The 24,087-nt window shown below is 39.8% G+C and overlaps 1 protein-coding gene across 3 annotated transcripts in view; it reads right to left on the bottom strand.

Annotated features, from left to right (window-relative positions):
- Window positions 1–24,087, bottom strand: part of VCL (vinculin) — a 120,471-nt gene that overhangs the window by 33,743 nt on the left and 62,641 nt on the right. For all 3 annotated transcript variants that reach the window (XM_064269744.1, XM_064269742.1, XM_064269743.1), the window contains 6 exons: window positions 19,297–19,447; window positions 18,810–18,918; window positions 14,600–14,722; window positions 12,990–13,150; window positions 4,191–4,281; window positions 3,196–3,343 (listed from right to left, as the gene is read on the bottom strand). In XM_064269744.1, coding sequence (XP_064125814.1) covers window positions 3,196–3,343; window positions 4,191–4,281; window positions 12,990–13,150; window positions 14,600–14,722; window positions 18,810–18,918; window positions 19,297–19,447 — 783 coding nt within the window. The remainder of the gene's footprint in view (window positions 1–3,195; window positions 3,344–4,190; window positions 4,282–12,989; window positions 13,151–14,599; window positions 14,723–18,809; window positions 18,919–19,296; window positions 19,448–24,087) is intronic.

Genomic DNA, 24,087 nt, shown 5'->3' with positions numbered 1-24,087 from the left:
ATTTTGGGGATAACGACTCCCTTTTGGCGGTGATCATACAACCAAATCCAAACTTCAGGGGAGGACTGTGCTTGTGATTTCATTGCTATGGAGGCCTCGCTACCACAGTAGTGTGTGCTTCAGAAACAGCTCATTAGGTTCTCCTAGTTATGGGCAATATACACTGAAGTGTTTCAAGGGGCAGCACACACAGTGTTACTGAAACCAGACCAAGTACGTCTGTGTTCCAATCCTGGCTCCTAGTCCTTGTGGAGGCTGATTTAAGATGCATCACCTCACTGGGCTTCAGTTTTCTAACTTATAAAATGAAGGGTGGAGGGTAACAACACTTGCCCTTGCCCTGCTTACTGAACAGAGTTTCTCTGAACATCAAGAAAATACACTTGAAAACATTTTGGCAATAAAGCTATACAAATATATAACCTATTATCATTATTGAATTATTGCCATTATTATCACTATAATGAACCTAATGATAATTTTTAAATATCTGCTTTCTACTCCCATGCAATCTAGAAATATCAAAGCCAGTTAGTACTGAGGAAGAGCACATGGGTACAAGAATCTTGTTCTCCATCAAGTTCCTAAAGAACTAATTTCACTCTTTTCCTCTTTGAGAAGTGATATCTGCTATTAAAAATATTGATGTGAATTAGTGGAAACTTGTTTTCCTTGTGAAAGAGACTTTCCAAGTAATAACAAAGTAAGATTTCCCATACACACTCAGATTTTTTTTATCCACAAAGCGGCACAGTGGTTAAGAGCTATGACTGCCAACCAAAAGGTCAGCAGTTCCAATCCACCCGCCACTCCTTGGAAACCCTATGGGGTGGTTCTACTCTGTCCTATAGGGTCGCTATAAGTTGGATTCGGCTCAACAGCACCAGGTTTGGCTGTTGTTGGTTTTTTTTTTCCTGGCCAATTGTACGATACGGGTGGATGATAGAACGACATGGTCGATCATCCTAATCTGAACTTTCAATTTTAGGATGAACTCTAAAACATCTTTGTTTCCCTTAATAATACGAACCCGTCATTAATTCATTTATCTATCCTCTTTTTAGGTTCACCTCTATTTGTCATCTATACCAATACTTGAGGTAATGATTTCCATAAATTAATTTTATAGAGGTATGTATGTATAGGAGTCCCTGGATGGCGCGAGCAGTTAAGTGCTCAGCTGCTAACTGAAAGGTTACCAGTTTGAGTCCACCCAGAGGTGCCTCAGAAGAAAGACCTGGTGATCTACTTCCAGAAGGGGTAGAAAATCAGCCCCTGAAGACTCTGCGGAGCACAGTCCCACTCTGACACGCGGGGTCTCCGCGGGCCAGAGCCAACTCGGCGGCAATCGGGCTGCTCACAGATGTATACAGCACGGCACCTTCTGCTTGTCCTCGAGGCCCTCTTTTTACGTGGCAGTGGAGTGGAAAACATACTCTCTATGATTTAACCCGCTTTTTTCCTTCAAATCCAGGAACGAGTGAGGAAGAATGTTTCGGTTTAAGAGTTCAACTGTGAGAAAGTAAAAATATTAATGGGGTGAAAACTTTCTCACTCAAAATAAAAAGTTGATTGAGTGCCACAGGGAAAAAACACATACTCCTAAAAACCCTACTTCACGGAACAGAAGAATAGCAATGAAGAGACTGTTGCTGCTTTTCAGCCACTAAAATGTAAAACAGCTGAGCATATTTCAGAAGGCGTAGCAGGAAGGCAGCTTTTCAGTCTTTCACTGTACGTGGACACTGAGGCTCCGCGGTGAAGCAGGCCCAGGGCTGCTCATCACTGTTCCTACCTTCTCCCTTTGCAGGTTAGCGGTCCAGCCCACACAGCAACTACCTTATTCTCTTGCTCATATTCACCTTTCTTTAAACACAGACAACTGTGTGTTGGAGAACTCCAAGTGAAAACTGTCTACCACACTGTGAAAAGGCTGCAGACAAAAGAGCCAGCAGTGAAAAATGAGAAAAGCCAAGAATCTTGTCAAAGTCCACTGGCATTTCTGTGAATGCGAACAGAATTTCTTTTTGTCCCTTCTACACGGTTCTTGTTACGCTGACGACAGGGGAGACTGCTTCGCAGCAGGACAAAAAGGCTCACTGAGCTTAATAACTTCATGTTTATTTAAGCTGTTCTTTCTCCCCTTTAAGGGAGAGACTTTTAACCTGAAGCCCCAGGAATTTCCAGGGCTACAGTGAATCCATGAACTTCTGGAAATTATATATAGTATTGTGTGAGCATGTTTATATGCATCTTTTTGGATAGAGGTTAATGGCGTTCATCAGATTAAGAAAGTGATCTTGGTCCAAAAAGGCTACCAACCAATCCTTTAAAATCTTAAGACTTCTTAAGTCTATTATATTAATACATTTGAGACCAATTATAACAATGTGCAATGCTTTGAGTTGTATTCCTGAGTCCTGTTTGTCTGGACCCCTGTGTATTCCAATAATTTTAAGATGTTCTGCAACATTCGTACAACAAAATTAAACTGTGTCTACATTCGAGTTATCATACTTCAACTTTTTTTAGTGTCCATATAAAACTCCATACAAATGAGAATCGTTTAGAACTCTACTGACTCCATGGATTGGTTCCAAACAAGCCTATATTATACTCAGTTTTTTCAATAGGAGACTATACATATTTAATTTATGGAAGAAAAGTTCTAAAAGCCAAGACTTGAGAAGGGGAAATGGGAGGTAAAAAAAATTATGAAACCAAATGATTAATGATGAAATAGAAACTCAAAACAGTCTAGATATGACCAACTTAGAGGATAACCTACTTAACTAATTTTCAAAACTGTATGTGAAATAATTCTAAGGTTTTCATTCTTTATGTTCCTTCGTATCCACCTTTCATTAAAGATATCTACCCAGGCCAGACTTCACCACTGCCCATTATTTTCCACAAGCTTATACCTCAAAACTGAAAAACCAGATTTGTATTATCCGTTGCAATTACAGAGTAAGTTTCAACTCTATCACAAAGTATTTTCATGCTTTAAAACTTTCAGCAAAGGAAAAGTTCACCTCCATCTCAAAAGAATTAATAAAATATAATCTCTATATTATCTATTAGCCAAAAAGATAATTCAGTAAAACTGGCAGAGACCTGCTTTCTAACTACCCCATTAGGAGTGAGATCCTGTATATTCTCCATAACTGCTCTGTCAGGAGCAGAGGTATTTACCTGGCTCGGAGGTCAGCCACTTGATCTGTCATCTGTCCCAGCATTTTGCACGTGCCCAGGATCTCTCTGCGCTCTTTGCCTGCACAGAGTTCACCGACTTTTCCAGCCTCATCTAAGATCTGCCTGATGGCCTGCTCACCAGCATCCCCTAAAATGAAAAGAGCTATTCAATATCTACATTGTTGACACATTAATTATTTAGAGAAGATACTTTACAAGTTATTTCATTCATGAAGGGACAGATGATTTTAAATGACAAGTGAATAGCAGGCAATACATCTGATAGCTAACAGCCAAATAGAGCCCTTACAACTGTGGGGTGAGGTTTCAGCCACAGACATTTCTAAATAAGATGCTTGGAACCGTATCTATCTGGAGATACTAAGCAACTTGTGGTAAAGATAGGGGTGATGAAAAAAGACTCTAACCATTTAATAGTACTTAGCACCTCCATTAGGCTTTTCCCATTCGTTCAAATATTGATCTAACACTGAATAAATATTAGATTAGAAAATCTATAAAGCCTAGTTCAATAACCTATTTTTACGCAGTCAACATCGCTTTCCAATTCTTATTGGCATCATCATTTAATTTGCTTAATTAAGTACTTGTGGGCATAAATGGAAGCCTGCCCAATGGAAATATGAAGAGCTTTTATTCAAAACAGTTACCTTTCTAATTCAAGGAAGGGGTGAACCAATACATTTACAAAGAACACCCAGCTCAGCCTGGTTTACTTCTCCACGATAGGAGGTGATATAGTCTATGCCCTTCAACCTTTTTAAGGCCCGGCAGTGCCTCACTCAGCTAAAACTATCAGAGAATGGGATACGGGGATGTTCCAAAACGTTACAGCAGTTATCCCCGGACTAGAAAAGTGCAAGCGAGGCCTGTCCTCCCGCCCTTCCTCCTTCCTTTGTCTCTTGCTTTCATTTTGTTTGCTTGGTTTTTAACTTTTTGTTGTATATATCAGAAAAGCAGAGCCAGAGGGTTACCTGGGGAGGCGCTGGGGTCACGGAGCCAACCTTTGGCCTGGTTCAGTTTGGAGTCTATGGAGGCCAATGCTCTCTTCATGGCTTCAGTGTCCTTTGAATAGAAATTCTCGCAATGATTTTCTTTGCAAAAATTGAGATACCATGACACAAAATAAGACAAGGAGAAGTTACAGTATTAGCAAACAATAGCTAAGGTAGTCCTCCAACGGCCTTAAAGATACTCTCTTCACACCACAACTCTTATTTCTGTCAAAATGCAGCATCTTGCATGCAAGTCTTTGGTTAATTCTATTCTGTTTCCTGGTGTCCCTGTTGCTAAAACTATGAAAACTGCTAAAATCGCTCAAGCCAAAAGATGTTTAATGTCTCCAGCAGGAAAAAGGCCTGTTGTCACATGCCTCATCATCAGCCTTTCCACTAGTCAACATTCACGTACTGCAGCCCTGCCAAAGCCCCCCCCCGCCCAGGGGAGCCTCCTTAGTATGTGGTGCCACAAATCAGTTCTTCTGCGTCTTGTCTGGATGATGTTTCCCTACAGTTAACTAACCTGAAAAACTCTGAATTACTGACTGGGAAAAATTCAAAATGTTAATCTAGGAATTTATTTTTAATTCAACTGAACTGCTAAATATAAGAAAGAAGTGTTTTTCTGGCCTTCCCTGCCTTTCTTAGGCTTAGATTCCTTGCCATCCCTAACCTAGAAGAGGAGGCCAGATGAAGTGAGTGGGTCTCAGTGTTACAACCAGGATTCGTGAGGACTACCATAAAGCCTTTACCTTCCAGGCTACACGTGACAAGCTGAGACAAAAGACTACTCGCTTAAAAAAAGTTTAATAAGACTTTTTTAAATACAGAAAAATGCACAATTCACAAATTCCCAAACACTCGTCCTCAGAACTGAGAGAATGGCCATCTCTGAAGTATCTTTAACACATGAAAAGTCAGCCCATCTCCCTTTCGATCTAGAGAACTGATTCTGACAGAGTCTAATCCATCAAAGCACGGAACTAACCTCCAAAACGCTAATGCCTTAACTCCCTGGGCTTCTTAAAGGTGCTGCACCACCAGTCCCCCACGCGGGGGCACCAGGAGCACCCTCATTTCCAGTGCTAACAAGATAGCCTAGCAGATGTAAGCACTGGGACAACAGAAAACCAAACTCCTTGCCATCAGGTCGACTCCGACTCACAGCAACCCTACAGGACAGAGCAGAACTGCCCTACACAGTGTCGAAGGAGCGGCTGGTGGATTCGAACTGCTGACATTTTGGTTAACAGCCGAGCTCATAGTTACGTCTAAAGTCAGCAGCCTGATGCTGCTTTTCCAACCTGCTTATTCAAATTATACTACTCTCGGCTTTAGGATTCCCCATGTAAACTGAGATGGATTATTCCCCTGCTATTTTTATTATGGAGCCCTGGTGGCGCAGTAGTTAAGAGTATGGCTGCTAACCAAAAGGTCGGCAGTTCAAACCCACCAGCCGCTCCTTGGAGACCCTATGGGGCAATTCTACTCTGTCCTATAGGGTTTTCATGAGTCAGAATCGACTTGATGGCAACAGGTTTGGTTTTTGTAACCTTGATAGCACTATCTAAGGCTCTAAATACCAAATTCTCAGCCATAACACTTAAAGAGAGGTGATCTAAATTATTATAAAAACAGAAATACAATACAAAGGTCAAATTTAGCTTAATTAAAAAAAAAAAAGCTTAATTAAAATAAATAAATAAATAACTTTAGCTTAATTCCAATTTATCAAGGCCCAAATCAATACCTTTTTCAAGATTGCCTCAGGCAACTCCTAACCTTAGAGGGTCAACCTGGATAGGCTTTAGGGTCCAGCCTGTTGTAGGACTTTGTCTAGGTACAGATAAAAAATCACAGATTCTTACTTAGGAAGCATGCACACGCTGGAGAATAGAAATTATGTCAATGTAAAAATATTTAAGACCTATTAATAACCATTTCACTAACACATTTATATTTTCAGTGAGAAAATATTACATTTCAAAAATTAAATTTAAAGGGAAACTAAGGTTAGAAATTATTATATTATAATATACCAGGCATTTTTTTTAATATAATATAAATTTTAATAATTAAAAGCTGACTAGTGGTAACTAACTTTTATTGAGCATTTCCTATATGTTAGGTTCTGTTTTAGGCATTTTTTCTCTCATTATCTCATTAAACCTCAAATTTAAATGTAATTTAATTGTATGAATTAAGAAATAGGGGCTCAGACAGGTTAAGTAACACGCCCAAGCCACAGGCCTGCTAAACCCTAGAAGCCAGTTGGATCTCGGGTTTGTGGACGCCAGCCCTCTTTATTTTATACCAGGCAACGCGCAGAAGTTTTTTCTTTAACCGAAGGGAGTTACCAAGCATTCCTCCGACATTCTTTCTTTTTTTTATAATTTTTTTTTATTGTACATTAGATGAAGGCTTACAGAGCAAACTAGCTTCTCATGAAACAGTTAATACATATATTGTCTTGTGACATTGGTTGCCAACCCCCTAACATGTCAACATTCTCCCTTTCTTGTCCTTGGGGTTACCTATTACTAGTTTCCTGCTCCTCCTGCCTTCTCATCCCTGTCCCTGGGCTGCTGTGCCCATTTAGTCTCATTTTGCTTTTTTGGGTCTGTCTAAAGTCAGAATCGACTTGATGGCGCTGGGTTTTTTTTCAATCTTTGGCTGAAGGGTGAACCTCAGGAGTGACTTCATTACTGAGCTATAAGGATGTCCGGGGGCCATACTCTCAGGGTTTCTCCAGTCTCTGTCAAACCAGTAAGTTAGTCTTTTTTTTTTTTCTTTTTTCTTTTTTGTGAGTTAGTATTGTGTTCTACGTATTTCTCCACTCTGCCTGGAACTCTCTATTGTGATCCCTGTCAGAGCATCCACTAACATTCTACAATAACTCGTAAACCCCTGCCTTGTTAATTTTGGTTTTGTTTAATTCTGCCCAGAAAGGAAGCTCTAGAAATCTAATTTATAATCCTCACTAGCCTAAATAACTGCTCTTATTCTCCACTGCTCCCAAATGATCTGAAACACAGTGGAAAAATTGGCTTTGCTCTATTCAGCATCCTCACAAATCTTTTTTTTTTTCCCCCTCCCTTATAAAGCTTGAATGGTCACTCCACAGCAAGGAAAGAATGTGATTCTCAGGAAGTGAGTAATTTGCTCCAAAAAGAATCAATGGCAAATTTGGAATGAAACTGTATTTTAAAACAGAGGATTTCAATTGTTATCAAAGTTTTTAATAGCTTTTAATTCAGAGCTTGACTTTTAGATAATTTTGGAGATTTAGAACAGTCACTGAAAGGGCCATCTTCAATTCTTTCTGGAACAGAGCAGTGTTATGGATTGAACTGTATCCTCTAAAAAATACGTGCTATAAATCCTAAACCCTAAACAGGGACAGACTACCCAATAACCAAGATATGCACAGGTTTACTTGTATACACTAATCTTTTTTTTCAGTATACAGTTTCACAGGGGTTTTACCACATCTTCGACTTGCGAAATTGGCATGGGTTGTTATGTTAATGAGGCAGTATTAGTGTAGCCTGTGTTTTAAGTCAATCTCTTTTGATATATAAAGAGAGCAAACTGAGCAAGCAAGAAAGCAAGCAGAGGTGTGGAAAGATAGATGTCAAGTCACATGAGCTCTCCAAGGAACCAAGAAAGAAAGGCTGAGAAGGAGTCAAAAGAGAAAGCCTTCCCCTAGAGCTATTGTCCTGGATCTGGACTTCTAAACTGTGAGAAAATAAATTTGTTTGTTAAAGCCACCCACTTGTGGTATTCCTGTTACAGCAGCACTAGATAACTAAGACAAAAAGCCAAAAAAATCCAAACCTGTTGCCATGACGTCAGCTCCGACTCATAGCAGCCCTATAGAACAGAGTAGAGCTGTCCCATAGGGTTTCCAAGTAGTGGCTGGTGGATTCAAACTGCAGCTCTTAACCACTGCACCACCAGGGCTCTGGCTAAGACAAACAGGTTATAAAAAATCACTTAAAGATGATACGTTTTAATGACATATCTATTAAAAACTAAAGTGTCTATGGGAACAGGTATCTTGATCTGAGAATCTCACAGATATTTCTTTCGAAGGGCAGTATTTATAACAGTGAGAGACAATGCACTACTTATAAGTATAAGGAGTACACTAACGTTGGATAAGATATAAACAAATTCACTGAGGAACTAAGAATAGGAGAAGTCAATTTTGAGACATATATATAAAGGGTGAAAATAATCATAACCCTCGTGGTCAACTATCACATGTACCACAAAGCTTTTTGTTAAACCTTTTCATATAAATCTAAGTACCCAAAGTACAGTCTGGGTAAGAAGTAAAAGAGTAAAAACTATACGTTCATTTGAATATTTTTTTCTGTAAAAACTCAAACTTGGAAGAGAAAAAGTCTTCACTGATATCTAGTGTGTTATTTTTAGAGTGGGTATAAAAAGACCAGGTCTAGTCATGAGGTTTGGGGATAGCTATCAGGGATCTGGTCCCCTACTCCTTTTACCATAAAACTCCTAGGTCAATTTTAAATGGACAGACTGCAGTGCCTTGGCCCTCTCTCCCACATTCCGAAAGGTAGAAGGACAACCTAAAAGAACCCCTTTTTGAATGTTTTTTCAGGAACTGAAACACTCTTAAATTTTAATAAAATTTAGGCCTCAGGAACACCTACAAATAATACTAAGTTCCTCCTATAGACAACCAAGAAGAACTGCAGTCACAGAAGTGAAGTACTGCAATCCCAGGCTCCAGAAAACAAAATATGGGGAATAAAGACTTCTCTTTCTCACTTCTGTTCCTTCTTCTGCTAACATACTCCCCTCCCTAACCCATCCCATTCCACCCCTTTCCTGACTACATTTCTATCCCCAAATCAGTGTTGTAAACTAAGACATTTCTGAAAAGAATAGATTGGGCAGTTAAAAAAAAAAAAAAAAAGCCTCTTAAACAATGATGAGACAAAGTCGTCTGGCCCTGAGCCTTCAGGCAAGTTACTCTCCCTGGGCCTCAGTTTCTCATCTCTAAGGATACTCTCCTAGCTCTAAAAATCTATTCCATCTATATACATACAATCAGATGTTACTACTAAAGTGTCTCTTAGATCAGAAGGGAAACATCAATTCCTTTGATATTTTGGGCTTTTCTCCTTTTGGAGAGATTACAAAAAAACAAAACACCCAGTTGCTGTTGAGTCAATGCCAACTCATGGCAACCCCGTGTGTTTCAGAGTACAACTGTGCTCCATAGCGTTTTCAATGACAGTGACCTTTCAGAAGAAGATCACCAGGCCTTTCTTCCCAGGTGCCTCTGAGTGGATTTGAACCGTCAACCTTTTGGTTAGCAGCCGAGCATTTAACCAGATAAAAAGTGTAAATGCATAAATTAACTATTTATCACCAACCCAAAGACAGGAATCTTGCATAGTTCTAAGCTGCTAAAATAAAACACTGAGAGATAAAAAAAAGCTCACGTATCCTTTTTCAAAATTAAAAATCAACCATTAAAAACTTTTAAATTTTTTCTCACTTCCTCTTAATTCTCAATATGCATCAAGATACAAGTCATATTAAGACAAATAAAACTACTAAGATTTATAAAAAACTGCAAATATACAGCGCTAAATTTACACAGGGTAGAATCAGAGTTGTGTTTAACTCACAAATTCTTTTTTTTAATAAGGATTCCCAGGAAAAGTGCTAAATTAATTTTTAATGATCATTACAAGATGATTACTGATTTAAGGATGGGACCATTTTTATTTTCAAAATAAAACAAGAGGCTTAAAGACAAAGTTACTTTTAAACTTACAAATCTGCAATGTGAATCTATCTAGGGTAAAACATAAAATGATCAGCTAACCTTTGCGCTGCCTCTTTAAAACCTGAACTTGCTTGGCAAGATGTACCTGACCAGGATTTTTTTCCACTTAGTTCCTTCCCCTACTTTTCTAGAGGAACGATCACTTTCCAGAAGAAAACTGCACCAGTGTGGAAGCATGAAACAAGTATGGTAGGACAAAGTTATTTATTGGTAGGGGCAAAAAGAGGTGAAAAATACTGTATGCATTAACCAGAAGGGGGACCCAGTGGTCAGGGCCAGGTACTAGGTCCTTGATTAGCTCACTGCTTACAGTGCTAAGCTGAAAGATAACCAAAATTCTAGTTACCCCATTTTCGAGTTAATTATTTTTTTCTAAATATTCTTGCAACTAATAAAAATGCTTTCAGGGAATGAGGGAGCGTGGAGTAGATAGGGACATGGTTGGGAGTGAGACTCGCCATGTATGTCTTTTTACAGCAATTTGATTTTTGAACCAGGTAAATGTATAACAAAGGCAAAATTAGGTTAATAAAAAGTTTCTTGCTTATTCTGATGTCATTATGTACTTCAGCTTTTGTGTGTGTGTGTGTGTGTGTGAACTAATTGCTTTTACTTTCTTTCACTCCTGACAAACTTAGTTTTAGAGCATCCTAACAAGCTGTTTCCTCCAGATAGGCATAAAACTGGACAGTACAAGACCGCACACAATGGGGACCAGGTCTAGTCCTCTTACATATCCCAAGTGCCTAACCCTAGTCCTCAAAAACCTAACTGACCGTGTGTGTGTGTGTGTGTGTGTGTGTATATATATATATATATATATTTTTTTTTTTTTAAGAAGTAGCTCCTGATCGCACTTGCACAAAATAAATGATGAGTTTCCCCTCTGAAAACACTGAAGGATTAAGGTTGCAGTGCCTGCTCCTCCTTATTGCTTACTGTCTGTCATTTGCTAGAAGCAAAGGCAAGAGAATACGGAAAGAGATTAGGGTAGGGGAGCAGGAGGTCAAGGAGAACTATACCTGATTCACAGTGTAGACAGCAGAGCATGCAGTGAGCCAGCAGCTGAAGTTAGGGAACTCTTTAGATACACCTTACTTCTTTTTGATTTTGAAGCCTCGGATTATTAAGAAAGACAGGTACCTCACCTAACCTCTCTAGCCTACCCCTTTCCTTTTCATTATGGCTTAAACAGTGACAGATACCCAAAAGCAAAACTCCAGAGCCTGCAAAGGAGACTGGTGGGAGAGGCAAATAAACAGGCGGCATCAGTCACAAGTCTCCTTTCCTAAGAGCAAAGCCAATCCCTCAATGAAGTCAGCAGATACGACCAGGCCAAAACAGTTCTCAGAAGCCTGCTCAAAAGATGAAAGCATCCACCAAATACTGAAGGCCTGAAATCCCACAATAATGTCTTTCCTTTTATTTTCCCCCAAAGAAATAGCTCAATTAGCTATCTGGCTGTAGCTGAGAGTCCAACAGTCCGCTAGCATAGCCCAGAGTCCAATACTCAATCCCATTCTGCCACAGAGTCGAGCACAGTGTTACACACCTGCACACGGAATAAGGCACGGCACACAGCATAAAAACCTCACAGACATGCTTATTCTCTTTTTAAGCAAAAAAGAAACTAGAGCGCAAGAGAAAGCTTACCTTCTAAATGTGAGAAAAATAAAACAAACAAGAGAACGACAACAAAAAAAAAGATGCATAAAGAAGTCATAACAGGGAAGTGAACGTTGTCAAGTGTGCAAAAAGCAGAATTAAGTAAAATATCAAAGACTTTAAAAGGTTTTACCATACAGATTTAAAACAGTCTTAGAATGGTTCAAGTCCTTCTCGTCAATGAGAAAACACTTCTGTAAGCAAACTGCACTTAAGATTCACTGGCTAATTTATTCTGCATATCTAGGTTAGCTTTCTGAGCACCAAGACAGAGGGCTGGTGATACCAGGTCCCAACTTTGACCTTACCTTATAGGTTTCCTGGAGGATAACCATGGCCCTATTGGACACTGAATGGAAGCCATACTACAAAACTCCCTCTTTAGCTCTAACTGCTGGGTGGCCCTGGACACAGCGTTTGGGTCACACTTGGGAAAGATGGACCATGGAGACCGTGTATTCACATGACTGCCTGCATCTTGGGCTGCTACAAGGGAAGTGTCAATCCAAGTGTCTCTGTTCCCCGAGATCTGGAGGCTTTCTTCACAGAGTTTCAGGGGAGAAGCCAACCCAGTGCAGAACACAAAACCACTGCTGACAGGCTCTAGAAGGAATCCATCAACCCCTTTGGAGTCCAAGAAGAGACTCTAGACAGAGAGAGAACGGGCCCCTGAAACTAACTGATGAATGTGAAAACTAGTATTTTAATTAAGGTTTCCTATTAAGGGGCCCCTCAAACTAACTGATGAATGTGAAATTAATATTTCAATAAAGTTTTCCTCGCAGAAAACGGAATGATCAAGGGGCACATCTAGAAATGCCAAGAGTTTCCTCTGTAGCTTTCTCTGTGTCAAAGTTGACTGAGGAAAAGTTTTTCATATGGTCCAGAGTCACGGGGTATTCTGTATCTTACTTAGTCACCTAGCAACAACCACCTACATATATGGCTGCATTTCCTGGCCCAGCCCTCTGTAAGGGGAATGTGTACCACACCAGAATTCCTCCAGATTCCAGCCTGAAGGAAAAGCTGGACATCTCAGCCTTCAACCAACATTCATCCCACATGCCTATCTGATCTACCTTGGTAAGAAAGGAAATTTACAAAGGCAGCAAGTAGTAACCCATGAGATAAAAGTAAAGAAGAAATTACTTTCTTAATATCAGAATTGTCTTGTGCTACACACAATTACAAGATAAAATGTGAGACAGGTAACAATCAAAACCCTTAGGAGGGGAAAATTTGGGACTGTGCTTATTTATCCACTAAGTGATACTTACCTTGCTGGCCCAGGCATCTTCATCCCAAGAAGTGAGTTGTAACACACGAATGATCTCATTAATTTCGGCACTCATCTTTTCTACTGTAAAATTGCGATTTTTCAAAGCTTCTTCTATTCCTTGGTTTTTTGAGTTTTTAGTTGTTACAAAAATCTTCATAGCTATAAAAATAAACGAAAGCAGAAGCTAAGCTTAGAATTTAATCTTGCTATATAACATGGCACTGGGTTTTTTTTATATAACATTATCCACACAAGATGCCCCATCCATGCTTTGAACACATGCTTTGGGATTCAAAGTTCTTAAGAATATACAAAACGAACACTGCCAAGTCTACCAGTAATGTTCCAACATCAACAATTTTCACTGTAAAGAAAACTCAAGGTTCGTAATATCACACAAGATGACTAGGGAACTAATTCAACATCCATATAGTGATGACTTAGAATCACAAAATACCCAATCTTCTCCTAAATCAGTTATCATCCTGGCCCTACCCCTGAACCCATCCAATACGAGCCTAATGGGACAAAATTAAAATAGTAAAACTGTGAGTGGAGCATCCTGCTGCGCCCAATCTCAAGGGAAAACCCCAAGGTGTAGAATTTATCTTCCAGGATTTCTCTCAACATGTAGCAGTGTCTAACCCCCAAACAAGATGAAGAAGAAAAAGAAATAATATGAAGCAGTGAAGAAAATAATTAAAATTATTAAAAATTTAAAAATACAGATTAACACTTTACTGACCAGGTTAGAAAGAAACCCTCCTTCCAACCGCCCTTCTCGCATATAGAAAAGTTGGCCTCCAAACATATTTCCACGATTATAAAATTGTTTTCTAATTCATGTAAGGACGTTCTGAACCTTTACACTCATGTCTCCTTTTTTAGCTACTATCTCACGTGCCAAAGCAGGCAAGCAGTAGCAGGGGTCACAGTGACATGCATCATAAAATTTTGAAAATAAGGCTGCCTTCTGAGGGTTGAACTAATTTGTCCACAGTCTGAGTAATGCATGTAACCATGAGGTGTCTGGCACATACTAGACAATAAGTGCAATCCCTTTCGATAATAGAGCAGCCACTGTGTTTGCATTTCTGAGCTCTGCCCAATGGGAAGGTGGTCCCAGCTGGTGACTGCAGAACTGATATGGCCACAGTGTAGAAACTAACTACTCAGTAGAGAACAGTGAAATATCTTTTAGGTAAAACTGTGTTAACACAACACTGGAAAGGACTCTGGCTCACTTCTTTATGACAGTGCTCCTAGCTGTTTTGCATAATGCAAATAAAGGCGTCAAAATTCATACATCCAAGACTAGAGTTTCTAGAGGCAATTCCACATCCCAGGAAGAGGGCCTGTTAGAGCCTCAGAACAGAACTGGGCCACAGAAGGGAAGTTTCAATCACAGAGCAGGATAAGCGGCGTATGAGAGAAGATGAACACTGGCTCTCAGCCCATCGGCTGCAGGCATCACGTAATATCTGACCAGCCACATCTTACTTTTTCCCTGAGTGAAAGACATGCAAAGAAGCAGCGAAAGAAAATGAACTCAGAGTTTGGAACAGGTTAACACTTTTTTCCTATAAATAAAGTAAAAGCAGGGAATACCTGAAATGAGAACTGGCAGCAACTCTTTGACGGTGTTCATTGAGTTCACCAGCATCACTCGGTGCTCCTGGTGGGTGAGCTCCTGCTGTCTCTCGTCAATCATCTTGGCCATCTTTGTCATTCCTTGTGCAGAACAGACAAAGTGCGCAGGGTGAGGAGAAGAGCGATCCAGGTTTTCTCAGCCTAAATCTATTATGAATTACTATGAAAGTCCAACAAACTGCCTATTTTTTTTAATAATTTTTATTGAGCTTTAAGTGAACGTTTACAAATCAAGTCAGTCTGTCACATATAAGCTTATATACACCTTACTCCATACACCCACTTACTCTCCCCCTAATGAGTCAGCCCTTCTGGTCTCTCCTTTCGTGACAACTTTGCCAGTTTCTAACCCTCTCTACCCTCGTATCTCCCCTCCAGACAGGAGATGCCAACACAGTCTCAAGTGTCCACCTGATAGAAGTAGCTCACTCTTCATCAGCATCTCTGTCCTACCCATTGTCCAGTCCCTTCCATGCCTGATGAGTTGTCTTCAGGAATGGTTCCTGTCCTGGGCCGACAGAAGGTTTGGGGACCATGACTGCCGGGATTCCTCTAGTTTCAGTCAGACCATTAAGTCTGGTCTTTTTATGAGAATTTGGGGTCTGCACCCCACTGATCTCCTGCTCCCTCAGGGGTTCTCTGTTGTACTCCCTGTCAGGGCAGTCATCGGTTGTGGCCGGGCACCAACCAGTCCTTCTGGTCTCAGGATGATGTAAGTCTCTGGTTCATGGGGCCCTTTCTGTCTCTTGGGCTCATGGTTATCGTGTGACCTTGGTGTTCTTCATTCTCCTTTGATCCAGGTGGGTTGAGACCAATTGATGCATCTTAGATGGCCGCTTGTTAGCATTTAAGACCCAGACGCCACATTTCAAAGTGGGATGCAGAATGTTTTCATAATAGAATTATTTTGCCAATTGACTTAGAAGTCCCCTTAAGCCATAGTCCCCAGACCCCTGCCCTTGCTCCGCTGACCTATGAAGCATTCAGTTTCTCCCGGAAACTTCTTTGCTTTTGGTCCAGTCCAGTTGAGCTGACTTTTCGTGTATTGAGTATCGTCCTTCCCTTCACCTAAAGTAGTTCTTATCTACTAACTAATCAGTAAATAACCCTCTCCCACCCTCCCTCCCTCCCCACCTCGTAACCACAAAAGTATGTGTTCTTCTCAGTTTTTACTATTTCTCAAGATCTTATAATAGTGGTCTTATATAATATTTGTCCTTTTGCCTCTGACTGATTTCGCTCAGCATAATGCCTTCCAGGTTCCTCCATGTTATGAAATGTTTCACAGACTCATCACTGTTCTTTATCGATGCGTAGTATTCCATTGTGTGAATATACCACAATTTATTTAACCATTCATCCGTTGATGGACACCTTGATTGCTTCCAGCTTTTTGCTATTGTAAACAGAGCTGCAATAACATGGGTGTGCATGTATCTGTTCGTGTGAAGGCTCTTATTTCTCTAGGGTATATTCCGAGGAGTGGGATTTCTGGGTTGTATGGTAGTTCTATATCTAACTTTTAAGAAAACGCCAGATAGATTTCCAAAGTGGTTGTACCATTTTACATTCCGACCAGCAGTGTGTAAGAGTTCCAATCTCTCCGCAGCCTCTCCAACATTTATTATTTTGTGTTTTTTGGATTAATGCCAGCCTTGTTGGAGTGAGATGGAATCTCATCGCAGATTTAATTTGCATTTCTCTAATGGCTAATGATCGAGAGCATTCTCTCATGTATCTGTTAGCTGCCTGAATATCTTCTTTAGTGAAGTGCGTGTTCTTATCCTTTGCCCACTTCTTGATTGGGTTGTTTGTCTTTTTGTGGTTGAGTTTTGACAGAATCATGTAGATTTTAGAGATCAGGCACTGGTCGGAGATGTCATAGCTGAAAATTCTTTCCCAATCTGTAGGTGGTCTTTTTACTCTTTTGGTGAAGTCTTTAGATGAGCATAGGTGTTTGATTTTTAGGAGCTCCCAGTTATCTGGTTTCTCTTCGTCATTTTTGGTAATGTTTTGTATTCTGTTTATGCCTTGTAGTAGGGCTCCTGACGTTGTCCCTATTTTTTCTTCCACGATCTTTATCGTTTTCGTCTTTATGTTCAGGTCTTTGATCCACTTGGAGTTAGTTTTTGTGCATGGTGTGAGGTATGGGTCCTGTTTCATTTTTTTGCAAATGGATATCCAGTTATGTCAGCACCATTTGTTAAAAAGACTATCTTTTCCCCAATTAACTGACACTGGGCCTTTGTCAAATATCAGCTGCTCATATGTGGATGGATTTATATCTGGGTTCTCAATTCTGTTCCATTGGTCTATGTGCCTGTTGTTGTACCAGTACCAGGCTGTTTTGACTACTGTGGCTGTATAATAGGTTCTAAAATCAGGTAGAGTGAGGCCTCCCAGTTTCTTCTTCTTTTTCAGTAATGCTTTGCTTATGCGGGGCTTCTTTCCCTTCCGTATGAAGTTGGTGATTCGTTTCTCCATCACATTAAAAAATGTCATTGGAATTTGGATCGGAAGTACTGCCTGCTTATTTAAAGGACAGACACTATCACAACTCTCATATTTACAATATAGAATTTTTCAGGACAGTTCTGACTTAAATCAGTCTTATTCTTTTCAATAAAAGAATTATTCAATGTAAATTCTCAACACAATATGATTTTTACGCTTGACATAAATATATTCACAATTGAAAAAATGTTGAAATAAAGAAATATGTTTTTGTAAAAAATAAATTTTTAAGTCAGAAAAAAAATATTTTGCCAGGCTACCACTGGTACAGGTTTAATGCCATACATCTAGGCACAGTACTCACGCCGCATAAGAATATCACGTGAACCTGGAACTAAGAATCCGGCAGCTAGAAAAAGTCTCAAGAATTACAATGATGTGTTTTGTTTTCATCTTCATATTTTTTCTGTCTTTCCAATTGGTCAAAATAAGCATGCACTACTTTCATAATTAGAAACAAATAGAAATATTATAAAAATAATTCCGGTGATGACAGTGTTTGAAAGCATCTGGTGTTTTAGAATCAGACCGCTAGCACTTTCTGTTTACTTTGGTTATTATTCAAAGGTGCTGTGTGATTCTCTAAAGCTTTGATTATCAAACTGCTGCAAGGGTTTCTCAAGTTGTCCCGGAGACCACCAAGGAAAACCAGAGGGAAGCAGAAAGGTGGGGCTGCCCCTGCTTCACCCAAAGTAGCTCTACTTTTGTCTTTTATATGTTGGGATTCTGTGTAAAATTTCATTTGGGGAAAAACTGTTTTCGAGTAATATGAGAAAGTTTAAAGCATACTGCTCTACAGCCCTCAAGGAAAGCCATTTCCCAGTCATCTGCAATGATGACTCAGAAAAATTCTTAACTGTCGTTAAGTTTACAGAAAGACGACACTGAAACCTCATAAAAATATTAATTAAAAATCAATATTTCACTTAGGACAGGTCCTTACAAGGGCAGCTTTAAATTCTGTCACAAGAATTTTATAAGGTGGTATGTGACTTTTAATACTGACAAGTTAAATATCTCATGTGTCTTATCATTGGTCTTATTCATACTTTAAAGACCCTCAAGTTCACATTATAGGTCTATAACATCGAAAGCTGGTAACTGTTCATGTATTCTGACTATTTGATTTTCAGAAGTCTAAAAACCATTTCAAAGGAGATTTAACCACAATGCTGTTCTCTCCTTCTAGGTCTGATGATATTATGCACCCTTGGGCTCGGGAATGAATCCATAATAGCAGGCGGACTAATTAGCAAGCTAAGAGGTCATACAGAGCTACGGGCCAGCTGGCAGACCGTGAAGGAATGCTGTGGAACGTGGAATGAAGAGGTTAGGATACAGGGTGGCCTACAACATTACAGTAATAGAAAAGTATTTCCTATACTCTTCAGCAACATCTGAATGTCTGGTTTAATTCATTAGACAGGCCAGGATTTGTAGAAGGCAGGTTCAGCTTTCAGAGACAATGACGTTGCCTCTTTAGACGCGTAGCATCAGCTCCAGCAGCAGAGCAGACACCGGAAAGCCCAATGCATCACTATCTTTCTTCTGCAAAAATAAGGGGGGGTTGGGGGGGACTATAGGAGGAGTCCCCTGTTTGATCAAATGTATACCAGCCATAAAAAAATTATTAGAAAAGTTGGATATAACTAACCTGGTCCAAGATTCTTTGTGTAAGTGACCAAATCTTCCATAGTTTCCACCACTTCTGCCACTGTAAGATATTCCAAAATTCCTTTGCATACTCTAATAATTTTACGAACCTGCAAATTTATTTCAGAGTATTCAGTCAAGTGAATAGACAATTAGTGGAAAATACGATAAGGCAGGTGCATAGTTATTCAGCTTTCTCTCATCCTAAACAAACATTAATCCTCCATGACTATCTTTAAGACTGAGCCTTTTGTTGGGGGGAGGTCTACAATTAGCTCGCCCATCTTGTAAATATCACAACCACATTTTATTAGGAAATAAGAAGCAAAGGGCTATAACTCCAAATGTTTTTTGAGAGGGGCCTAAGAAAGGCCTGTGAGTCCTTCTAAACCTGCCTGGGGTACCCAGGCTCATGGTCAGCCTTCAAGTCCAACCCCTCCCTGCTAACTAGTGAAGTGGGATTTCAGCACAGGCCTCAGATTGCCTACCTCGGCCTCATCAAAGGTGAGGAGCAGGTCTGATGTGCCAGAGAGGATGCCTCTTGATCCATCGATTAGATAATCTCGAGCTGGCACTGAGTAAGGGTCTCCCTGAAGCATCTGGGCTGCCTGAACAAGCTTGGTGCAAGCATTCTCAACTCTGTGGGGAAGAACATGGAGTTAACTCACTGGAGGTCACCACACAGAAGCGTGTCATATGCAAATACAAATGCAAGTACATAAATTCAAATTTTTCCTTACATGGAAAACAGCCAAGACCAGTTGATGATAGGACCTAAGTTTCTAGTTTTTAAAATTTACAGCTAAAAGCAGCACATTCATTCATTCATTCACTGCACTGGGCCGTTGTTCTTATTTCCTGGCAACAAGAAATGATGAGGAAATGTTTGGGGCCTTTTGCTTTTGGTTGCTATATCTCCATAACTACTTCATTTCCCCACTCCTCCCCACCCTATACACGCTGATGTTAAAAAGATGCTGCACAAAGAACTGAAATCTTGAACAGCATTTTCAGATTTAACATCTGGAAATAAAATGCCAAAGCATTATGTAAAGTGAAATTTAATAACCAGACAAAGCGAAGGAATAGGAGGAAACACAAGGAAAAAGCATGAGGTAATGCATGAATTTTTCATTCATCTAGCTAAATGGATTTATTTGGCAAATCTATCAAACTGACAACAGCCCTATAAAATTATCTTGTTAATTAAAAGGTCACTAGCATTAATAACTGAACTTGAGTTTAATATAGACTACCAGATCAGCCAAGGACTTGGGAAGGTTCACTTAGAAGAGGAACTCAAAATGTATAAACCTACAAGTAAAATGCATTCATTCATTCAATTGCTCATCCACACAGAGTTGAAAAGGACCTTATAGATCAACTCCTCTAATCTCATATTCAATATACCCTTCATGTCATCACTGAGAAAGTTATAAAGATATTGAGCAAACTACTTAAAGTTAAAATATTTAACCAAATATGAATTCTTATTTAAAAACAAAAAGACACAGAAAATCTCACACGCAAATAAAAGCTTATTTTACAGGACTATTCTCAGGATCAAATGATACAAAGCTCCACAAGTACAATACACCATTGCACTGTTAATAAACAGGATTAAATTAACATAAGAATTTCAACAATCCAAAAGGCATTAGACCACGGACATCATACCTGTTTTTCACCCGTTGCCATCCAGTCCATTCTGACTCATAGCAACCCTATAGGAGAGAGTAGGACTGCCCCCACTGGGTTTCCAAGGTGCAGCTGGTGATTCAAACTGATGACCTTTTGGTTAGCAGCCAAGCTCTTAACCACGGTACTACCAGGGCTGCACCCAAAAGGCATTAGACAATGGACACCAGGGCTGCACCCAAAAGGCATTAGACAATGAACACCATAGGTACGTAAATAAAGATGCATAAGGCACTGTTATAACTCTGAACAAACATGCTTTAATAAGCTATGACAAAAACAATGGAATCAGAAACAAGACCCATACCTCACACCATGCATAAAAACTAACTCAAAATGGATCAAACACCTAAATATAAAATCTAAAACAATAAAGATCATGGAAGAAAAAATAGGGACAATGCTAGGAGCCCTAACACAGGCATAAACAGTATACAAAACATTATTAACAGTGCACAAACACCAGAAGAGAAACTAGAGAACTGGGAGCTCCTAAAAATCAAACACCTACGCTCATCCAAAGACCTCACCAAAAGAGTAAAAAGATTACCTAAAGACTGGGGAAAAGTTTTTGGCTATGACATTTCCGATCAGTGCCTGATATCTGAAATCTACATGACACTGCAAAAACTCAACAACAAAAAGACAAATAACCCAATTAAAAAATGGGCAAAGGATATGAACAGACACTTCACCAAAGAAGACATTCAGGTAGCTAACAGATACATGAGGAGATGCTCACAATCATTAGCCATTGGAGAAATGCAAATCAAAACTACAATGAGTTACCATCTCACCCCAAAAAAACACAAAACGATAAACGTTGGAGAGATTGTGGAGAGACTGGAACACTTATACACTGCCGGTGGAAATGTAAAATGGTACAACTGCTCTGGAAATCGATTTGGCACTTCCTTAAAAAGCTAGAAATAGAACTACCATACAATCCAGCAATTCCACTCCTTGGAATATATCCTAGAGAAATAAGAGCCTTCACACGAACAGATGTATGCACACCCATGTTCACTGCATCACTGTTTACAATAGCAAAAAGATGGAAGCGACCAATCTGCCCATCAACAGATGAATGGATAAATAATGGTATATTCACATAGGAAACCCTGGTGGCATAGTGGTTAAGTGCTATGGCTGCTAACCAAAGGGTCAGCAGTTCGAATCTGCCAGGTGCTCCTTGGAAACTCTATGGGGTGGTTCTACCCTGTCCTATAGGGTCACTATGAGTCGGAATCGACTCGACGGCACTGGGTTTGGTTTGGTTTTTTTTTTTTTATATTCACATAATGGAATATTATGCAATGATTAAGAACAATGATGAATCTGTGAAACATCTCATAATATGGAGGAATCTGGAAGGCATTATGCTGAGTGAAATTAGTCAGTTGCAAAAGGACAAGTATTGTATAAGACCACTATTTTAAGAACTCTAGAAAACGTGTAAACACAGAAGAAAATATTCTTTGATGGTTACAAGGGTGGGGAGAGAGGGAGAGGGGTATTCACTAATTAGATAGTAGACTAGAACTGTTTTAGGTGAAGGGAAAGACAACACACAATACAGGAGAGTTCAGCACAACTGGACTAAACCAAAAGCAAAGAAGCCTCCTGAATACAACTAAACACTTCAAAGGCCAGGGTAGCAGGGACAGGGGTTTGGGGACCATGGTTTCAGGGACATCTAGGTCAACAGGCATAACAAAATGTATTAAGAAAACATTCTGCATCCCACTTTGGTGAGAGGCGTCTGGGATCTTAAACACTAGCAAGCGGCCATCTAAGATGCCTCAGTTGGTCTCAACCCACCTGGAGCAAAGGAGAATGAAGAACGCCAAAGATATATGGTAAAGACAAGCCCAATCGACAGAAAGGGCCATATAAACCAGATACTACATCAGCCTGAGACCAGAAGAACTAGATGGTGCCCAGCTACCACCGATTGCTGCCCTGACAGGGAATACAAAAGAGAATCCCTGATGGAGCAGGAGAACAGTGGGATGCAGATCTCAAATTCTCATAAAAAGACCAGGCTTAATGGTCTGAGATTACAGGGACCCTGGAGTTCATGGTCCCGGACCCTTTGTTAGCCAAAGATTGGAACCATTCCCAAGGCCAACTCTTCAGACAGGGATTGGACTGGACTATAAGACAGAAAATGATACTGGTGAGGACTGAGCTTCTTGGCTCAAGTAGACACATGAGACTATGTGGGCAACTCCTACCTGGAGGCGAGATGAGAAGGAAGAGGGGGACAGCAGCTGGCTGAATGGACATGGGGAATACAGGGTAGAGAGGCGGAGTATGGTGTCTCATTAGGGGGAGAGCAGCTAGGAGTACCTAGCAAAGTGTATATAACTTTTTGTATGAGAGACTGACTTGATTTACAAACTTCTACTTAAACCACATAATTAAATTAATTTAAAAAATGTATGTAATAAATATCAGCAAAGGTCAAGGACTTGTCAATGTGGCATTTGACCAGATTTTTAAAGGGCTGGTTGTTTTTCTTCCCTTTAAAATTAAATTGTAATTTTAAATTATATAATATGCATATTCATATATATTACACAAACATATCAACATACATAAAAATAAAGGGATAATACATTAAAAAATCTCCTACCCTCCACTATCTCCCAAGTACTCAAATTATATTCCACAAGCAACCATTGTTATAACTTTTCTCTGTATTCTTCAAAAAGACATTTTATGCACCCAACCCATCAACTCATTGCCGAGTCGTTACGCACAGGGAAACAAAAATGTCTATTTTCCCCCACTTTTACATATATAGGATCATACTACACACACACTCTGCATTCTATCTTTTTTCCTTAATTTAAGTTGGAAATATTTTCAAAACAGTACACCAACAGCCTCCTTGTTCTTTTTTACAGCTATGTAACAGTCCATAATTTGTTAGCCTAGCCCCTATAGCCCCTACTGATAATCATTTAGGGTTGCTTTCATTTTCTGTTATTATAAACAATTCTGCAATGAATCTTCATTTTCACTGTGTATCTTTAGGATAGATTCTAGAAATGGAATTGCTGAGTTGAAGATATGTACATTTGCAATTTTAATAAATGTTGCGAAATTTTCCTCCACAGAAGTTATACTAATTTATATTTCCCCCAGCAATGGATTAGAGAGCGTGTTTCTCCACAGCCTTACCAAGTCAGTACGTAATCAAACTTTTGCATCTTCATCAACCTACTAGACTAAAACTGCTATCACACACAGGGGTTTGGCAGTGGGATGCAGACCCGAAATTCTTGTAAAAAGACCAGACTTAATGGTTTGATTGAGGCTAGAAGGACCCCGGAGGTCATGGTCCCCAGACCTTTTTTTAGCCCAAGACAGGAACCATCCCCAAAGCCAACTCTTCAGACAGGGATTGGAATGGACTACGGGATAGACAATGATACTGGTGAAGAACGAGCTTCTTGGATCAAGTAGACACATGAGACTAAGCTGGTACCTCCTGTCTGAGGGGAGATGAGAGGGTAAGAGGGGGTTAGGGGCTGGCCGAATGGACACGAAAAAAGAGAGTGGAGGGAAGGAGT

Source organism: Loxodonta africana, chromosome 16 (genome assembly GCF_030014295.1).
Source record: "Loxodonta africana isolate mLoxAfr1 chromosome 16, mLoxAfr1.hap2, whole genome shotgun sequence".
Classification (NCBI taxonomy): Eukaryota; Metazoa; Chordata; class Mammalia; order Proboscidea; family Elephantidae; genus Loxodonta; species Loxodonta africana.
Note: the sequence above shows the minus strand (reverse complement) of the source record. Positions and strands in the feature narration are given on the sequence as shown.